The sequence below is a fragment of the Mobula birostris genome, chromosome 19 (assembly GCF_030028105.1).
Source record: "Mobula birostris isolate sMobBir1 chromosome 19, sMobBir1.hap1, whole genome shotgun sequence".
NCBI lineage: Eukaryota > Metazoa > Chordata > Chondrichthyes > Myliobatiformes > Myliobatidae > Mobula > Mobula birostris.
The window spans coordinates 10,847,661-10,868,202 of NC_092388.1; the positions used below are offsets into that span (position 1 = coordinate 10,847,661).

Here is a 20,542-nt window from a genome sequence, read left to right on the forward strand (position 1 = left end):
CTACTGAATTACTTGCATTAAAACAAATTATTTCACGAATAAAAGGTCTTCATAAACTACAGCGTTGCATAGTTTTTGTTAAGAAACTTCTAAGACAAAAAAAAAGTCGAAGTGGCTAATTAGATTTCTTCCTGTTGCGAAGCAAGTTACTCAAAATGCGTGGAAACCATGCGTGCATTCTGAGAACTAACCGACGAATTTACTATTCGGTAAATATATCCAACCATTCTATTTTTAAATGGAAGAATGTCACCGCCAGATAAAGATTCAAGATTTTGATGGAAGCTGTAGACTGGACCTCTAAATTTGTATCGATATATACCAAAAGTTTGGGAACATTAAGTAACTCTTTCCATATTCTGGGTAAAAATATATGCTCCCTTTGCTTTGTACGTGGAGGCAGGGCGATGGGGGTGGGGGAGGCGGCTTAAACCTTGACCTTGACGAAAACAGATAGTCTTTGACCTTGACGATTAACAGCTCATGAATAGTCATGAGGTGCATATGTAGAGCAAGTGCGCCATCTACTGTTACATCTGCAGACATTCATTTATATGGGTTTTGAAAGCATGAACAACCGAACGTGACTGTATCAATTATAAAGGTGCTGAGAGTGAACTGGGAGCATCCAGTGTAGGTCAGTAACTCTAACGAATGGTTATGCATTGTGAACATAATAGAAAGTTCCGGGTAAATTATTTAGAATGTTTGATTTTTCAATGGCTATACATGAACTATATTTCCTCCGCCAAAGTTTGCTATTTTACCAATATCCAAGGGGAGAGAATTTAGAATCCATATCAATATTGGGGTATGGTTGTATGTTTTGTGAGTTAACTTTCACTTGCAATTACATTTCAACCTCTATAGCTAAAGAAATCGTAAACAGACTGATCGAGTAAAATTTCTCACTGTTATATTTATAAAGTGCATTGAAGGGTTTATAGTGATCGAATTATCTATGATCAGTTGTCTATAACATTGTTGTTCCGCCTTTATCCGTATCTAACTGCTCTAGGCAGGATAGCTTTTTTATATTATATACATAATATCCGGTCATGTACTTGTGGAATTTCGCTTTTCATCTTGCGAAATTAAAGGTATTGCTTAGAAGCTCCATGTAAGGAATTTTACGCGACGTTTTAGGAATTTCAAAATATACGGTCTATATACAATTCAAGTGGAAAGCACGGGAAATTGCATGTGATGTTGCGTAATCCGTCTTTCGCCGAGGGTGGTGAACATGGAAAACTATAACTCGATCTTCATTGAAAATGTTAACTACCGCAACTTTTCATTTTAACACACAGAATTGCAGATAAATTCCACAATCATACAGTGAGTCCGCTATTTTATCGTGGATATTATAGAAAATGGTTCCGTGAAATTATTAATTGTGAGGTAAGCTTACTTCCTTAAGTAACCTGTCTACTTTGTTGCAATAACATCAAATTAATATTGGACGCCTAATTATCAACCTTTAATTTATTCTCTCTAGTGCTTTTTTTTCCTAATGCATCCGAGACAACAATCGAGGTGGTGGTGGTGGGGGGTGGGGGGAGGTTTACAGTTCGCAGCATGAAAGCTGATTTGTCAAAATGTTGTGGGATTATAAAATTCTACATTGATCTCATGACGTAGCCGAACCAATCACAGCATGGCTTTTGCAAAACCCAAACGGGCATTTGTAGGGAAATGCCTGGGTAGAGCCACCCACGTTGTGGCTCATGAGGGTGGTTTAATTATTACTGTTCTAGATACATCTTGTGTAAAAATACTGCGAAATATCTGCTTAAGACAACAAAATATTAATATTTATTATATTTTATTAATAATAAGTAACCGCTGGTGTTGTCAAACAGATAATGTTTATACGAATAACTGAGAACTATTTCCAAAGAAATTAATGCCATGCAGATTTTTATTTCGGCTGTTATATGTTTTGTTGGCCTTAAGTAACAAATAGTACCGGCGGAAGCGCTGCAAAACCCTTAAGCAATGTCACTCGCTTTCGTCGAATCATCATTTCTTGTTATTTATGTATTGCCTTATGAAAAAATAGGAAACTTAACCACGTAGTTATCTGCGTGATATCTACAGAGAGCAGAAAGCATAATAATTTAGAATTGGCACTTCTGAATTCATTTAGCCTTAGGCTGTTGAAAGAGTTCGGTGCCAATAATGAAAGTTCAACTGTAGAGATTTACTTAGAATAAATGAACATATATTTCTAATATATATACATAGATAGATAGATAGATAGATAGATAGATACAAAGATCATATATATATGTTTAAAACCGTTCACGTCACCGAGTATATGTTCTGCCTGCAGCGCTCTTCCTCATTAATCGTGATATAATAGCTTATTTGATTACTTCTTCTCTTTATGTGATTGAAGCCTTGTTATTTATTCTGACGGAATATAGCATTCACTGCATGATGCACGTAATATGCGCAACTAAGTACCAAAAGCGTATATTTTCCCATTTACTGCTGAGTAAAACTTGCTACCAGGCAAAAAAAAGTATCCAAAACCAACACTCTTAATATTAAGAAATACTGAAAAGTATATTTAATGTTTATGAATAATTACTTCAAAGGGATATTATAAGTAAAATTACAGCTGAATTCAACGATGAACGAGTTCGATAAATTCGACTTTAAACTACCTACTGCTATACACGCAACGTACTGTACGTTGCTCTTCGAAAATTAAGTCAATTTTACTTCAAAATTATTGAATCAAGTTTACAATTTTTCATCAAATATTATTGTACCATTTAAGTTCAAAAATAAATTTGATTTTCTGTAGGAAATATCAGATTGAGCCTTTGTTTAATTCCAATTCCGTAGAGATTACTTAAATGAATATAAATAATTACTTCCTTGTTTTACTCTGATTTATAATAGATTATAAATACATTCCAAATATAGGCTATACTGGATTTGACTTTGTACACAATATAGGTCCAACGATGAAACTCTTTGCAAATAAGACACCATGGCAGCGAAATATTAAGTCGGTTACGTATCTTGTACACCCCGCAAAACGAAACTGTGCTTCATAAAATACAAAATTATATGATACGCAAACATTTTACTTTGCGGTTTATGTACCACAGATTAATAGGTGGAAATAATTACAGATGCATACCAGCAAGTAAACTAGTCTTTAATAGATTAGCATAAGTTATGTAGTATTTCATATGCGCGAGTACATATGGGGAATTGAAGTTAATAATGATTAAAGTATTACTTTTGACAAATTAGGACAAAGAACATTTCACGTGTAGAGTATGTATTTTCTGGATAACCAATTTTATGTTTTGCATTTGGGAAGATTAAGGTAACACGCGTTCTAAGCATTATAATTTATTTCAAAGGGAATATGTATTCCACTTCATTAAGTATTTTCAGGCGTTGATTTAAAGTGGACGCTATTTATAAATGCAATCTACTTTCTAGATTTTCTTACTTATGTGATTATATCAGCACAATTGTATTTAACAATATCAATTTGGCCCCTCCAAATGCTGAAAGTATATCTTGCATGACAATTTAGAATTTATTTTAAATCGTACCCAACCATTCAATTTATGAGATTTTCTTTGCTAAGCATGGATTGAAAGTTTGAATTCAGTTGTATTATTACTCATTTCAACTCACTCCAGCCTTGAATTAAAATAACTTCTGCAGAACACTTTAAGCAAAAATAATTTGTTGAAAGTATTTATGTTCATTATTTCTGAAAGTAAATCTAATTTCCGGTAGGTTTGTGAGTGGTTTTCCGCGTTACTTTCTTATATCGACTTACCAATCAGTCAACTGATAGTATGGTGAGGTCCTTCGATGTTTTGTCAAAATAATACACATGGAAATGTTCCTTTCTGTAACAATTTGTCGAACTATATCTATTACTGTGTAGCCTTATTTATGCTTCTCTATTCGGAATGTGAATGGGCTCTCACTTCTTTGTTAAAATGATTTGTTTTTAAATACTTTACAGATTAACAGTAAAATGTTCACTTCCCGTCTCCAAACGGGACAGGTAATCAAGTGTAAGCAGATAAAATAAAAATTGCAGTAATAGCTTCATTCGAAGTTGCGTGAGGAAATGTTCTTCAAAAACTGAGGCGGTATATATTTGTATTTTCGTATTGAGCTCAAAATATTTACCACGTCTGCAGTCGAGATAAAAAGGCAAACGTATTTAAACATATTCAGATCTGTAATCTCCAAAGTAATTTACACAATTTAGCAATAAAACACCAGGATAAATGCAGCTGAAATTCGTTTGTTTAACTATTTTTGGAGTAACACCGTTCACTTCATCCCTGACGTATTCAGTCGCGGACTTGTCCCTTTGTTGATATTTAATTCCAGCATTTCATTTCGGCTTTTTATATTCTTTCAGGCAAAGGGATTGAGACATTTTGCTATTATTGCAGATTTGCTGAGCACATACGCGACGTGTGTGGGTTCTGGACGTTCAACTGAGAGACAACTGCATCACGACTTGGAATATGCTTAACCTACCAAAGATTAGGTGCAATTAGGAGGTTGCCTCGTTTATCTGAGTATACCAACTGGGCAAGGGATTAACATAAGGCTACAGGAAATGTTCTGAACGCATCGCACCTGTGCATTCCGAGCCGGCAGCTATTTATTGAAAGGATAAGAATCGGAACGCTGGAATAATACATCTGACAACGAAGGGAATGGTTACAGATTTACGCCATGTGGAGGCGAATAATGTACTTTTAACGAACGGCGTTCTTAAATTCCGATCTGTGACTACCAGCCAAGTTCAAAGTAAGGAGCTTTCAAGTTCAAATCCGACAGTTCAGGTGAAATTTGCCGCACATTGCAGATATTACGGTATTCATGAAGGCTCAGATTGGCTTATATACTGCAATTAATGACGGGCCATTTAGTAAGTAATATCACTATTTTGTGTAATTTGGGAGGAAATATACTGCCGAAATTCACCGCTCAACTATCAATAGGTTTTATTCAATCTTTATATCTCTCTATTGCTCATGACTATCGAAGTCCTAAACATGCTATCGTGTCTAAAAGGTAACTTCAATTTATTAAATTCCGTGTGTTTTAGAGTTAAAACCATCCCGTGAATTTAGCAATGCACGCCAACAATGCGCTTCTTGCAAAAAAAAAATCACGGTAATGAATTAATAGTTCAAAATAAATTCGCACATCATAGACGCAATAATTCTCGGAAGCGAAACATTGTGCTTATTTGTAAAGAAAGCGGCAATTTTATGACGGCTAGGTGTAATTGTTCAAAAGAGAAGGCTCAATATTAATTAATGATCCATTTATTTTGCCGGAGTGAGCTTAAAAATACTGCTGAGGTTTTTTCCCTCCTGCGTCACTGGATAGATAGACAATTTGAGCGCTAGGTTTTGAATTTATTGAAAAGAAGGATAGATTGTCACAATAAACATGCCATAGTTTTAATAAATCTTTATTTGGAAAATACATAGGTTAAGAATCAGAATCAATATAATCCCTAGTTACTAAAGGAGAAATGGGAGATTTCGAATTGCAATTCCAATAAAAACACGGAAATCTCGCATGCGTTTGATTTCGAAAAATAAGATAATTTCCTCCAGCAACAGTTAAAATATAAAATTTTCATTTGTAATTTGCAGTACGGGATGCGTTTTGGCTTCACTGCCAATTTATCGTGCTTTCGCAGAGTACGAGAAATATATTAGAAAAGCAAGCTGAAAATACAATTTTAGCGCAAGGACAGGCCACAATGTTCAATGTGTATTGTATGAGGTGGTCACTTCAGTAAACCTATTGCAAGTCAACACAACTTAAAGTAAAACTAAACGATAGAATGGGCGTTGTTTTCAAATTCAAAAACAACAGTCAGCTTGGGAGCTGCATCCTTTTATTTCTCGATTTGTTTTTTTCTGTGCTTAATATCTTTAAGGATAGTTTTTTAAAACAATGCAACGTATCCTTCTATTAAGATGCGAATTTCTTCATGTATTTAACTGAACTTTGTGCAAAAATTTGGAGACATCAGGCATAAAAATGGCGGCCAGTCACCGTTGTCTTGTCACTGTCAGCCAGTGCCATTGAACGAGGGGACAAAACAACCGAGCACACACACACACAAACACACACACTCACACACACACACACACACACACACACACACACACACACACACAAGACAACATAGACTTTCGTTCAAAAGGAGTGCAATTTTCATTAGCCAATCGTTTTCATTTTAAGTTATGATATTCGAAATGTCTACGATTAAAGAAATAGAGCAAAAAAAAGTTGTAGGCCTCCCTACTCCTCCAATCATCAAGAAAGAATTTGTTTTTATTTGGTTTGATCTCACAACACCGCCTTAGCATGAAGAATGTTATTGCTCCGACTTCTAAACTTTCGCAGTTTATCGTACCAATTCCAAGACGAGAATATTTTGACCTAATGATAAAGGTAGCTATTTCATTAAAATAGAAGAATTCTGTTAAAGGACGGCAGACATTGTCGTTGAAAGATTCAGGACTAAAATATCATAGTACACCAGTAAATATATATTTTCCTTTATACGGGAAGATGCTCTTTTAATCTGTCTTCCAGGGAGACAAAACAAAATATTCAGAAGTATTGAAAACCTCCGCGTTAGAAAATTGGTTTGGGCGTAATATTGCAAACTGATTTGGTGTTATCTACGATTAAGATACATGTTGCTTCATTTGCCAACGATAATTAAGATCCATTGTAATTCGTGGGAAGAAACGAAGAACAAATGAGAATACAATTCCTTGTAAAAATCTGCAAAGAGCAGTAGGACTGGCCGTTATCATTCTGTGGTGATTTTCGGTTTTCTGTGACAATATAAGTACACTTGCTGTAAATATAGTTTGGACATTGGGATTTCAAAATGAATGAATCCAAACTCGACAAAATGGATTTTCATTTACTGTTTAGTCCGTCTCAATTAATGGCACAATCCACTTTACAAGTGCTTGCAGGCCATTATCCAAATATTTATATTTTTCATGACGATCAATAGGTTTAAGGTGTCTTCGTATTGAAAACAAAATGACTTCGGACGATATAGCCCTGGTTTAGAAAAGTATAAACATTTCGCTTATGCAGCTTTTTTCAGAGTTGAAGTTCAATGTTAAGTCGTTTGCACACTCTTGCAAAAGCCCCGCAAAGCTCAGATGAAAACTTCGCTTAACTCCTATCTTATTTTGCGGCAGGCTTTTGTTTTGTAACTTTAACACGGAAAGATTTTATGCGATTTCGTTTCTAATAATATCTTCAACAAAGCTTCCAAGTACACCTTAGAGTGAAGAAATTCAGCTTCATCCGGGTCTCGACTCTCCCACGGAGTCCTGCAGGAGAATAGCTAGCGCCGCAATAATTCACTGGTCTTCTTAATCTTCAGCATTTACATTAGATTTCATTTTCATCAAATATCAACCAAATGGCCGGAATTTACTTCTAGTATAAGACCAACAAGGTCGGTATATTTTTGTTTTTGAAACTATACATTTAGAATCGAGTGATTATATTTTTGGAAGCTGCAGGATCAATAAAAATGATTTTAAAAAACAAGTTAATTTGATCCTGAATCTAAATTTGAAAAAGGCCCGTACTTACTGTAGAGGAAGTATCATAACTCAGAAATACAGATGGCTAGAAAATGGCGCAGCGATTAAGATAGTGACTGCATTTTATCTAATTTTCCTCTTTTATTTAATGCAATGGCCAGCTTCTTCTTTTGAATTTGGGGTATTATTGAATATCTAAAACTCGGTTTTTGTTATTCTCTTTACAAAATTTTAGGTACATTGCGTTAAACCAGCAATCCATGCATGCGAAATCCAATCCTTTGGTGAGAAAGGAAACCGACAAGAAATTCGATTTTGATCCAATGGTGATAAAAACGCGCAATGTCCGGCTAAAAAGCTTACTCTTTCAAAATTCAGCCCGATTTTCATCAGACAAAGACCGCGTCCTTGACGCTTTTGGGAACGCCTGATTGCTCACGTTAGCTGGGAATGTCAGTGATTCCATGTAGGTGGCGTCTTTAGCTAACCCCTGGTCAGCTACAATGTCTATGCGGGCGTCCGGTGAAGCTGGTTGTCAAAATTACTATTAAAACCATAGGTCGGGCTAAACCGCTTTCGGTTCTTGTAGGCGTAGTATTTAGTCATTTCGTGAAATGCAGTGTCGGAATTTGCCCATCCGTGTAGGGACAGTCGCGTCACTTTGCTTCTGGACTCCCCTTTCATTTAAAAAAATCACGAACTTTCATATTTTACATTGCAGCTTTGATCACAGTTACTAAATGTATATATCTCCTCGCGAATCAGTGTTTAAACCGCTGAATATGAATTAATTTGGGTATTATTTTAAAATTGTCAAATTTCACAGCATGGCGTCGCGGTTCTATCCCGTGCATGTATGTATGTGTGTGTGTGTGTGTGTGTGTGTGTGTGTGTATGTATATATGTATATGTATTAATTAAATAATGCAAAGGTATATTATAGTCTATTCTAGAAATAGGCGGTTGACCAACGTTGAATGCAACAAAAAAAAAAGACTACAGTATTACGAAGCCTTGTTACAAATTTTGGGCTTGGATAATGTTCTTTATATTGCAATGTTTTCGGAACCTAGTATTTACTCTTTAATAAGATGGACTTATTTTTTGTAGCTAGTGATTTATTCGGTTGTGCAGGCCAGAGAAACACGTAAAATCGGCATTTCGAATATTCTGGAGACTTTCCGCAGCATCGCCGTGTGCTTATCGAAACGAAACAATTCGGAAAAAAAATGATTAATTTGCAATTACCATAGTTGCTCGTAAAGATAGTTTTTGAGCGCGGAACTTAATTTAAAGTTCGGTCTTTCTGGCAAATGTTTATGGCAAAGGTCCTTATCCCCCGGAAACCTGTTTGTTTTGGCACTGCGCAATTGTTTTTGGAGCAGCAATAAGCTAATATGTGACAAATTCTTAAAGCAAAGTTTAACTTCAACTCTTATCTATGGTTCCATTATTTTCAAAAGCATAAAGGATTCATCGCAAGCTTTCAAACTCTTAGTGTGCATTTAAAACCAAACAGTTGGACGGTGGAAATAAATATGTAAATAAATGTTCTTTTATTGGATATTCTCTGATTAATATTTCCCTCGCCAAACTAAAACCATTGTTTATTTAGTCTGAACCATATTAACTATAACACTGCTCCTTACTCATGTGACTTTGTTGAGAGTTTATAGAAATATGGAACAATGTGCCCACGGCCAATGTCAAAGTGGTTTTCAATCCGCATTGTTCACGTTTGTTTCGTCCGAAACTTTTTTTCTCTCTCTGCTACAAGTGTTTTTGTCTTGAACAACATAGTCACAAGAATCCTGCCTGAAATGTGAACGTTGTTTGAATCTTAGACTGCGTTAGATAATATTTCTCGAAATCCAGCTAAATAGATGCCAGATTCATATAATTGTTCTGGGAGGGCGCGGGTTTTGTAGATGGTGTTGAACATGACCATGCCCTGTTTCTCTTCAACCAGAAGTACTATAACAATTTTAAGAGAGATGCTTGGCAGATTCGCGCGGAATCAATTCTTATGAGAAAAAATAACCTAGAGTCGATTTGGATACACTTATGAAATTACAAACGAGCACACATCTTTTTCGAACTTGTCGCCAATAACTTAGCTTCCCCACGTCTTTGTGGAGGTCTACGACTGACTGTGTGCTCCAATGCCTTATTTTTGTGGAGGGGAGGGTGTAGGTGGGGAGTGAGGATATTTGGATTTGAAAATAGAAGAGATATTGGAAGATAAATCATTATTTATTCATTTTAATTTATGTTCTTATAACATTTTCTGGAATATTCTTACAGAGTTTTGGTTATTATCCATAAATTCGCAAATGGTTGGTTGGAATAAATATGTTGCATATCTTCTTTAATTAAAGTGACAAGAGAAAAGATAAGGGGATTTCTCCAATGACATGTCGAATGGTCGCGGGCTTTACCTCCAGTAGCTGTGTGTGTGTGTGTGTGTGTGTGTGTGTGTGTGTGTGTGTGTGTGTTTGTTTGTTTGTTTGTTTGAGTTTGTGTGTGTGTGTATGTGTGTGCGTGTGTGTGTGTGTGCGTGTGTGAGTGAGTGTGAGTGTGTGTGTGTGTGTGTGTGTGTGTGTGTGTGTGTGTGTGTGTGTGTGTGTGTGTGTGTGTGTGTGTGAGAGAGAGAGAGATTTCAAAAATCGCGCTTTAAAAATTAATCAGCGCTTGATATATATTTTAGCCGCGGTAATGGTTATAAGTTTTTTTTCCACGTCTATTCTTGGTTCAAGTCAGCTAGTTGGAGAGACATGAAGTAAACGTGCCAAACAGGACTCTGGTGTGAAGCCTGAACACCTTCACAGCATTATTCGAGCCTTCCTTTTCCCCTCTTAGAAATGTGCAGAGCTCAGTTGTAAAGAGCTTTGCGCTCCTGGTGCAAGGGGGAATCCAAAGTGATGCATGTCAATTTCTCCAGGCATCTGGTCACATGACTGACTTGTTCCTGCGATGTATGGAGATACATTTCCACGTCAGCTTACGTTTCCAAATTTTTACTCCGCGGATCAGCTTCAAACAGGCAGCAGCATCTAAGGACCATGTTTAGCTGTGCGAATGCGAGCTGTTCTTGCGCTAGGGGACCCCAAGAAAGCGATGATGGATTTTGATGAGCGGGTTTCTTGTGGCTCTAATCTTTATTTGCCTAGCTGTACCTATTATGTCTCGGGTCCGGATTTCTCCAGCCTGCCTTCTTTTCTGCCCCAAACACCGGCTTCTCGTCCCATGACATACTCTTACTCGTCTAATATCCCCCAGGTTCAACCTGTGCGAGAAGTTACCTTCAGAGACTATGCCATCGATCCCTCCAATAAGTGGCATCACAGAAGCAATCTCCCCCATTGCTATTCCGCAGAGGAGCTGATGCACAGGGAGTGTCTTCCTACCAGCACCATGGGCGAGATGCTAATGAAAAATAGCGCCAGCGTTTACCACCCCAGTTCCAACGCGTCTTCCAGCTTCTACAACCCGGTGGGTAGGAACGGTGTGCTGCCGCAAGGATTTGATCAGTTCTTCGAGACCGCCTACGGTTCTGGTGAGAATCAGCAGTCGGAGTATTGCGGGGAAAAGAGCCCAGGTAAAGTGCCGTCTGCAGCAACTTCAAGTTCGGAGACTTCCAGGGTGTCGGTAGAGAAGGAGACGAGTCCCGGGAGCAGCAGCCCGGAATCTTCTTCCGGCAACAACGAGGAAAAAAGCAGCAACTCTAGTAGGTAGAATCAGTGCCCACTTATGAGGGAAAGTTTTGCGATCTCGCGCGCTGCTGTTAAAAATTTTATGTGCTGTTTTATAAGCATATAAGGGGGTTTATGGATGGCCTGTAGATTTCCCAACAAAACTTTTTTTTATATAAATGACAGGATCACGTGCTCCGCTCTGAAATTGGCCGTGAAATAACACCAGCCAATCCCTGCATTAACATACCTCAAGTAGCACCTCAAAAAAGTGAATTTTGGATTAAAAATCTGATCGCTTAAATTATCAGGTGGACATTTATTTAAAAAGGTAGACTTTTGGCCGCTGTGATCAATGCGTGTATGAATACAACTCACGGATTCTATAAAACACGTGTTGACACAAAAACTATTTATAGGTTGTATTCAGTTCCATAAGTAACCGCTTTAAAACATAACAGGGGTAAAATGACATTTTTAACAGCAACATAAATACTGCAATACCTTTAGCACGGAGCTTTCCATCATAAAAAAGGACTTATTTCAGGTCGGAGTGGCTATATTTTATTTAATAATCACATTTTATAGCTGGCCGTGAGATAAGCACAGCCTTAGCGTTACAGTATTACTTCTCGAGGTTACTTTTGTTGACTTCTTCAGTACGGAATATCTACACAATGACGTCCCCACCCCAAAGGAAACCAATTCCAGTTTCCCAGTATCTTTATAATGTTAGGTTGGTAATCACCTACTCCAAATCCTTTTAAAATGTAATCCCTTTGATAAAATAAAACGTCTTGCCTTTCGCTTAATTTTGTCTTTGATACTCTCATCCTCGAGCATTTCACTTTTCAAATGTGGTTATCTTCCAAAGAGGGTGGCTAGCCCTTTGGATACATAAAGCCCCTTTGTGATTTCAAGTATCTTTGGAAAGGGAGCATTACCGCTTCAATTTAAGAAGTTCTACGACCATTCTGAGCATCGAGGCGGCCATCTTTTGTCCTAAGGTTCATTCAATACGTTAAAAGCGCTTCTATGCTTTAGCTAACTTTTCTGTATCGCGAGCACTGGTGGAGAATTTCGCTGTGTACAATGTAGGAACTGCATAAAACTTTTTTCCAGTTCGCTGAAAAGTATAATCCTCACATAAAGCACTGTCTACTCTTATTTACGGCTATCAACGTTTTAACCCACTGTTTACCTGTTGCAGGTGGTCAGCGTACACGTAAAAAAAGATGCCCCTATACCAAGTACCAGATCAGGGAGCTGGAGAGAGAATTCTTTTTCAGTGTCTACATTAACAAGGAGAAGCGCCTACAACTTTCCCGGATGCTCAACTTAACCGACCGGCAAGTTAAAATTTGGTTTCAGAACAGGAGGATGAAGGAAAAGAAATTAAACAGAGACCGCCTTCAATATTACACTACGAATCCATTGCTCTGAGATTAGACTGAGTTTACAAAGAGGCATTCCACCTTCCTAACTTCTACGATGAAATCGGCCAGGCCAGAACGCAGAGGTAAAAAAACACTCAAGTTCGAGTTTGTGAGCAGACACTTTAATTCAGCTCTGACGGGCCAGACGACTTTCCAAAGCTAATTACGACGTCTAGTTTCAACTCTAAAAAGTAACTGGAATTTATGCTCATCGTTGACCACACACACACACACACACACACACACACACACACTTCTAAACTCATATCCGTTGTCTATATGATTCATACAGAGAGTGTCTCTAGAGATTAACTTTGAGATGTCAAGGTGAACGTTTGAACATAGTTAAGCAGAACTGGTTTTGTAATTGAAGAAAGAAAGCAGCTTCTATACATGAACGGACACGTGTACTGAAGCCCTAGGAGAAAGAACTGACTCTTGTGGACCTGCTGCAATATAAGAATATTTTTAAAAATAAGGTGATAAGATGCGCATGCTTTAGATTAGGAGCATTTCAGTGGCTCTCAATGCCAGCCACAACAATTGGATATATATTTGTTATCTACGGTTACCAAAAGTAGCAAGCAGTCTCGTTCTTTTGCATCTCAGCCTTCGGGAGGAGAGAACTTAGCGCAGCAGCAATTCTGCAAATAATGCCAGTTTATCGCTGCTTAGCGTACTGAATACTTGTCTATAGGAAAGGCAGATGATAACTTCGGATCTCTACGATAGAATCACCTTTATTTCCATAAATAACGATCAGTACTCCCCATCCCCCACCCCCATAATTACCCCAAATGAGAACATGCATGCAAGTATCCAATTTGAAATTCATAGCAAAAGGAAAGACCGTTTCTAATGAGTGTGGAATTTATATTAGTCATTAAAATAAGCAAGTGTGGTTAAATTCAGTTTTACATGTATAAATCTGTATATTTTAGCTGTTGGCCTCGATATATTAACACCTTACCATTTAATACATAGCTTGGGATAATAAGATATTTGAAAACCGGCTATTTTATGCTCGCTGAAGCAATTTGTGTGTGTTTATTTGTACTTGATACATCGTGCTTCGTAATTTTCAAATGCAGTTTTTACTTTCAAAGGGAAAAGATGCTACCCGCGAAGGCATACTTGAGCACAAAGTATTGTAAATATATCGCTCTTTTGGTACAGATGAATGTGTATAGGAATTGGGTTTAAAGGTTGCTGCTCACGCATCTATTCTTGTCACGGATTCCTCCAAAGGATGACCAGTCTGCAGTATTTACAGTATTGAAGCCATCTTTATCCGTGTGAACCAAAGACAGAAAAGTATTTTCATTGAGTGTTTTATTGCACAATGGTAACATTTCCTGTACATTCAACATATAAGCTTTTTATAGATCGATATACTTATAGGCCGCATTGTCCATAAATCGCCCACACGTAACCAGACAACACATGCCAGCCCTGAAAGTCCCTTCGGTTTATTTTATCAATTTAATTTAAACGTTTCGATGTGGCTTTTGTTATTAACATCATCAAAATAGCTTATTTTCTCGTTCATTCTGGTAAAATGACAGATGACAGCGGTCGATTGCTTGCCGTTATGTTCTTTTTTGGTAATTCTATTTTTTTTTATTTTGCAAAACACTGAAATATAACAAAAGGCTGGAATATGCATCACAGAGGTGGTGTTTTCTACATTAAGAAATTTGATTTTGAAAATAAACAACAATTCCTTCAAGAGCAAAGTCCTCATCAAAAGCTGTTTAATTAAATGTGATGTCGACGTTTGCTAACATTTGTATATAATTTATATTTATCAATTTGACTAAAATGGGATAAATTTGCATGTCCACGTTCAGAGAGCGCGCAATTGGACTTAATGTAGAAAAATTAATTAAGGTGCTTTTTCTTACGGCAGACTTTGTTGGGTATTCAAGACAGAACTAAAACACCTGCGAAGTATTGTACTATTGTTCGTTTCATGTACGTAATAAACAACCATTAAAGCTGGATAACATTCCACATCTGTCTACATACATTGGTACGTTTCTTTAGTTTGTATTCTGGAAAATAAGACATTCAGATCAAATTTCGGACAATGATAATTTCAAATATTCAAGTCATATTAAAAGCCTTATGTTCGCATTAACAAAATTAGACGAAAAATCAAAAAAAATTGCGTTAGTTTAAACTTTATTCCATACACACGAAAAAAAACCCGAAGCTGTCATGAGGGAAATTTTGTGGGTCTTTGCTCTCGGTTTGGCAAATATTGGACTGCGTTTGTTAAGGTTCATAGGGTGTAAGTTAGAAGAAATTGTAATACATTATAGTTGTGTTACAATATCTTTAATGCTGATTTTTTTCCGCTTTCCTGCTTGTTTCCTGGCTTTGAACTTCTGTTACGTCGTGGACGTCACCTCTAACCTTGGGGGGGAAAGGGATAATCAGCTCTGAATCTTCCACTCTCTGCTCAGACTCCCGCCGGCGGTGACGGGAGGCCGAAACAAATTATAAGCGACTGATCAACAGTATTGGCAGAGATACTATCGAGACATGTCCTCACGTCATGAAAGTTTAATGTTGCGTGTGAGGCTGCTTTAATAATGAATGATACTAACAGTGATTAAAGATATGAGTTAGTTTTTATATCTAGAGAAGAGGGAGTTGAGACAAGTATGGTAGCATATGAAGGGGCCGTGGCATTAAAGGCAAATGACAAGGGATCGCCTCTGTTGCTTGGTTACTAACAGCGGGATAAGTCGTAAAGTCTTTTTTAATTGCAGCTCTCTGTTTCTTAATATTGGGGCAATAGATATGAAATTCCAAATGCGGGGAATATAAACAAAATCTTCGAGTTTAATTGTTCTCCCTCTCTAGATATCGTTTTGCGTTCGCTCGGTGTTTCTGCACAACTACACGAGAGAGCTATGACCATGAATTCTTCCAGCTGGACACACACAGTCCACATGGTGGCGCCATTTAGATCAATGTCAAAGCCGCTTTGGCGACCGCAAAAAAATATAAGGAAAAATACTTTGTCGATGTTCCAAAGTACAAGTTTAATGGGAGGTATGTGAATCTTCTGAAGCCAAATTGAAAACCGCACCTCTCTATTTGACAAATTAAATCTAATCCAAATTGAATATTCAATTAAGCTCAGAAATAACCACTTTTTTTTGCTAACAGAAGAAAGGTGATCGGGTTCATGCAGATACAACATGGATTCTTCAACCTAGAAATGTTATCACACAATAATCACCGAGGAATTCAACAGCTTAGGATACAATTAATGTGAAATTTGAATTCGGGTGGAATGAATTGTTTTAAATTGTTCTTATTTCGTTAAAAATGTCTAGGAAAGGGAACGTATTTCAAATACGACAGATTTTAATTGTCTACTAAACTAGATTAGAAAATACAATAAACTTGCTTCTTAAATAAATCACGAGAATGTTATACAATAAAAACAATACACAATGTATATTGTCGAATTTACTAGTTAGGAAGGAAATGTTTTTTTCTGCAACAGTTTCGCGTATTCGTTCTTTTGTTTTTCCTTCCGTTTTTGCACGATATTGCGTGATTTTTATTGTCAACTTAATGCTAACATTGGACATCAAGCGATGTAAAATTTAATTTGCTTATTTCCTCCAACAACCAGGGTGTAATATTCTGAGAAATATTTTCGCAAAAAGACTATATGTGTTATTCAAAACTGTCTCTGGGTGTAAATGTGCTCAACCGCTGAACTTTGCATTTAAGGTTCAGAGCATTTCCGACCCTTTTCTGTTTTCCGATTTTGTCCAGTTCCCATTTATTATTTTATTTAAAACATGAAAGAATATGTATATATTTCTTCTTCAAAAGTATAACAATAATATTAGCGCAGTTTCATGTTTTCCTAAATATTATCGAATGTTAAAACGTCAACCGAATCGTGTAACTGGGCTAGGTTTCCTCGTTTGCCCGTATTATCATATATATAAAAAAGCGATATAGGGTCTTTTCAAATAATTGTGCATTTTTAAACCATGGGGAAACATTATGAAGCATTGGTTGCATATTTTTCCAAAGTATATTCGATTATTTATTTCTCGCTCTGCTTAGTTTTAACGGTTAACGTAAAAATTAGATTAATCTACTTCTGCGGACTATTTCTCTTATTTGTTGATATCCATCGACCATATTGTGTTTTTAACATGGACGACTAATCTACAACTAGATGCAAAGAAATGCGAAAGTTGCTAAAATTTAACGTCAATTCGGAGCATATTAAGTGCATGATTTTGTACATTTTGAAGTAAATTTTATGTGAAGGTCATACTTGCTGACCGTCTTCTGCGGGGAATCTAAGATTAATTTTGCCTTGTACAGTGTTACGTTCCGTAGTGATACCCTGTGTTAACTAGTCTGGCTAAACAATGTATAAGCATGATATGTCTAACAAATATTATTGCGTTAAATTGTGTTGGATGCGGGTACTGTAGTTCAGTTGATTGCTTGCTTGCCTGTATATATGTAACTTTATGCGACTGTGCTAAGCTAGTAAAGGGTTTCGTTACAACGTCAATATTAATTAATTATTGCCTATGGAATCTTTCCGTTAAATTGCAAAAAATTACCTCCTTCCTATAATTGAAAAATACTTCCAATCTCTCTTGTGTCATTTATTGTATTCCTTTGTTTTAGACAATGTAACAAAAATTGCAACTTCCAGCTATTATCTTCATATCTTTTAATAATGTGTTATGAAGAATGTCATGAAATGCATTCCTATCAGGACTCAATACAATTTCAATATTTAAAGCATGCTATTTGGAAGCTGAGACAATCTGAAGGCACAGCGCCCTCTAGGTCTAGGACTAGCACTTGCACGCAGCACAATATTCATTCATTCTGTTTGGTTGCCGGATAAAGTGTGTTCCGGTGTTTCAGTACTAAATATATTTAATAACCGGAACCGATAACAAAGCAACGAAAAATAGATCTCAGTTTTGAAGAGGAATTTAAATTTTCGTGCTTGCTGCATTGATATGTGCAAAATGTCATTAGTAGTTTGTTTGTTAAAGGCCATATCATCAAAGGAAACAATTTCAACAACTGTTCTTTCCTCTTGTCAGGGAGATCAGGTTTTCCGCACTAGAAGCCAGTGCGTCTAGATTTTTAAGTTATTGATATTCCCGTCTTTCAAGTGTAAGAAGACAAAAACTCTTTGATAAAATATCTCAATTAATTGATAGATATCTAACTGAGTGAACATCGAAAATAAGCGGTGGAAAGAATAGGCATTTAGTGCGCGAGATTGCCAAAAATGTGAAATATTGAAGGATGAATTTAAAAAGTAGGATGGCTAAAGAAGAAATTCATCTTCCTAACTTTCCGGAAAATAAAACAGTTTAGACAATCTGAAGTTGATATAATTGATTTAAGAATCAGTTTATCATTTTCTATTTCTAACAAAACACTTTTCAAAAATAATTTATTGTGTATATTTGGCTGCGTGCTTGAACTATTAAAATATATTTTACGTGTCACTATTTACAAATTGCTTTGCATCAAAACTTCCGTTGTTTGCCCAGTGAGTTCCTCAAAGCAGGACGTCAATGTGCTGTAAAGCATTTTGCTAAAGCAGAGTCTACTACAGAAAATTGGTAAATATGATAGAACTGCTTACAGTCTGTTTTTTATTTGAATAGATGGGGGCGGGGGTACAATAATGAAAGTTAACTATTTGTTCTGGGACGTACAAGCTGTACGTTAAACAGATCTGGCATGTGCACGCTTCATAGTTGAATTTTGCCTTAATATGAACATAATGCTGGATTATGGAATGGCTTAAAATTGAACATTAATACCCACAAATCCTTCATTGTTTAGAGGTATCAAGTTATTGAATGAAACGTTCTGGATAGAGTAGATTACTGATGCAAAGAATTTGTTGTAATTATACATTTTCCGCCAACTCTATTTTCAACGTGGGCCATAACATGGATCTTTTTAGTTTGCGACTCGACCCCTGCTGTGTCACCTTCACCGTGGCCGGTGCAACTAAATTGCCGTTTTTTTTTGTTATAAAGCCAGTGAGCTACTCTGTCAGCGTGTAAAAAAAAAACTTCTCAATCATTTAAAGAATATGGTTAAGAAAATGAAAATCCATAGCTCAGATTATTCCAAATTCTATACTTAACAAAAAGGTAATTTCAAATAAATGAAATCTACCTATCTGTTTCAACAACATCTAGTCAAAATCTCGTTAACTTTAAAACCAAGTCGAATAATATATGAGTTTGCGCAAGTCTATTTATTTGCATGTATTTGGCAATGCGTGGCTTCCACATCATTTGAGCAATTTTACCTGTAATATCTTAAGGGAAACTAACATTAGAATTATTTAAGATCCCGTTTTATATATTAAAAAAAGATATATCGATACACGATTCGGCACAGAAAACTATATATTCTATTCAGTTTATATAGTAGATTTTTATAAATCTCCCCACCCTATTTTCGTCTGAACACCTTTTGAATTGTTAGAATGCTGATTTCATTGAACGCGTCTAAATTGAAGTGCTATCATACAAGTGCTGATTTCACCAGTTATAAACCTTTACCTTGTGGAATATTGTTCATTGTTCACGTTCAAAGTCGATTAATTCATTTGAAATTGTATAATCCAATCGCTTTTTCTTAGTCTTTTTTAAAAGGGGATACTGTTGCTACATAGCAGTATAATAGCTGAGATGGAAGTAGAACAAATGAATCAGGTCTCCTACGTTACAACAGGGACTGCACATCAAAAAGTACTTCATTGGCTGTAAAGCGCTTTGGGACGTCCCGAGGTTGTGAAAGGCGCTGTTTAAATGCAAGTCTTTTGTCCCTGTTTTAAATTGTTTGAGGCATGTTCACGGAATTCTATTTAAGCAGGCAATTGAAAAATAACGTTCTTAATTTTTCTTCATTCCAAGCCGTAAAACAGCCATACGTCCATTTCTGTTATTACTCTATATTTCATTTCATTTTGTTGTTCAGTACAGGGATTCTTATTGTTTTCTGGCTTGATCTCAGTTTATTCTGCATTCAACTCTGAATGTAAACGATGTCTTTAGATTAACGGCTTGGACTCACTATTTAAATAATTTTAAAACACATGCAACAAATTGTCCCTAAAAAATATTTCTCACCTCTAATAGTGTTGTGGCGACAACTAACCAGATTAGTTAGAATTATAGATTTAGATGGAAATAATATTTACTGAATTTGGTATTGTTTTCTTTCATTTCTTGTCTGCGATCTTTGGCGTTAGTTTGTATTTTAATTGTAAACTGTATATAAAGTTCTTACTTCAGAACTTTCTAAACTTATAGAACAGTGTTTCTGTTTCAGTGCTTTATTCTCTGAGCAACAAATATAAAGAAAAAGAGCACTTTATTTCCACGGGTTCTCAGTCGCCAGCTTGATCCATACACCTTAATATGTATATTGGATACATTTTATCCGAAAAGGGATCTGATAGGCAACTATATTGGGATCTCGGGATGGTTGCCTGCAAAACTATTGAATACAAAAGCAGTTAAGGTCAGACATTGTTTTTAGATTTATCGTTGAGACACAAAAAAAAACAATGGTGTGTCTTCGACTTCTCCAGCTATCTTAGCACATCACAAGGAACTGATATTACGTTAAGTCAGAGCCCACAGATTGTAAATGTTTGCTCCAGTTCCGTGTCCGAAAAGGTTTCAATGCGCACATACAGTACAATGGCCGATACACTTCAAGGGTGAGGAGTTCTGCTTTGAAGTTCAGAGAA

At 36.4% G+C, this 20,542-nt stretch overlaps 1 protein-coding gene across 1 annotated transcript; it reads left to right on the plus strand.

Moving 5' to 3' along the window:
* Positions 1-10,651: 10,651 nt before the first annotated feature.
* On the plus strand, positions 10,652-13,781 carry hoxa11b (homeobox A11b). Its single transcript, XM_072283212.1, has 2 exons — positions 10,652-11,340; positions 12,516-13,781. Exons 1-2 carry the CDS (start codon positions 10,692-10,694, stop codon positions 12,746-12,748), a joined length of 882 nt encoding a protein of 293 aa, XP_072139313.1. The 5' UTR covers positions 10,652-10,691; the 3' UTR covers positions 12,749-13,781.
* Positions 13,782-20,542: the final 6,761 nt, after the last annotated feature.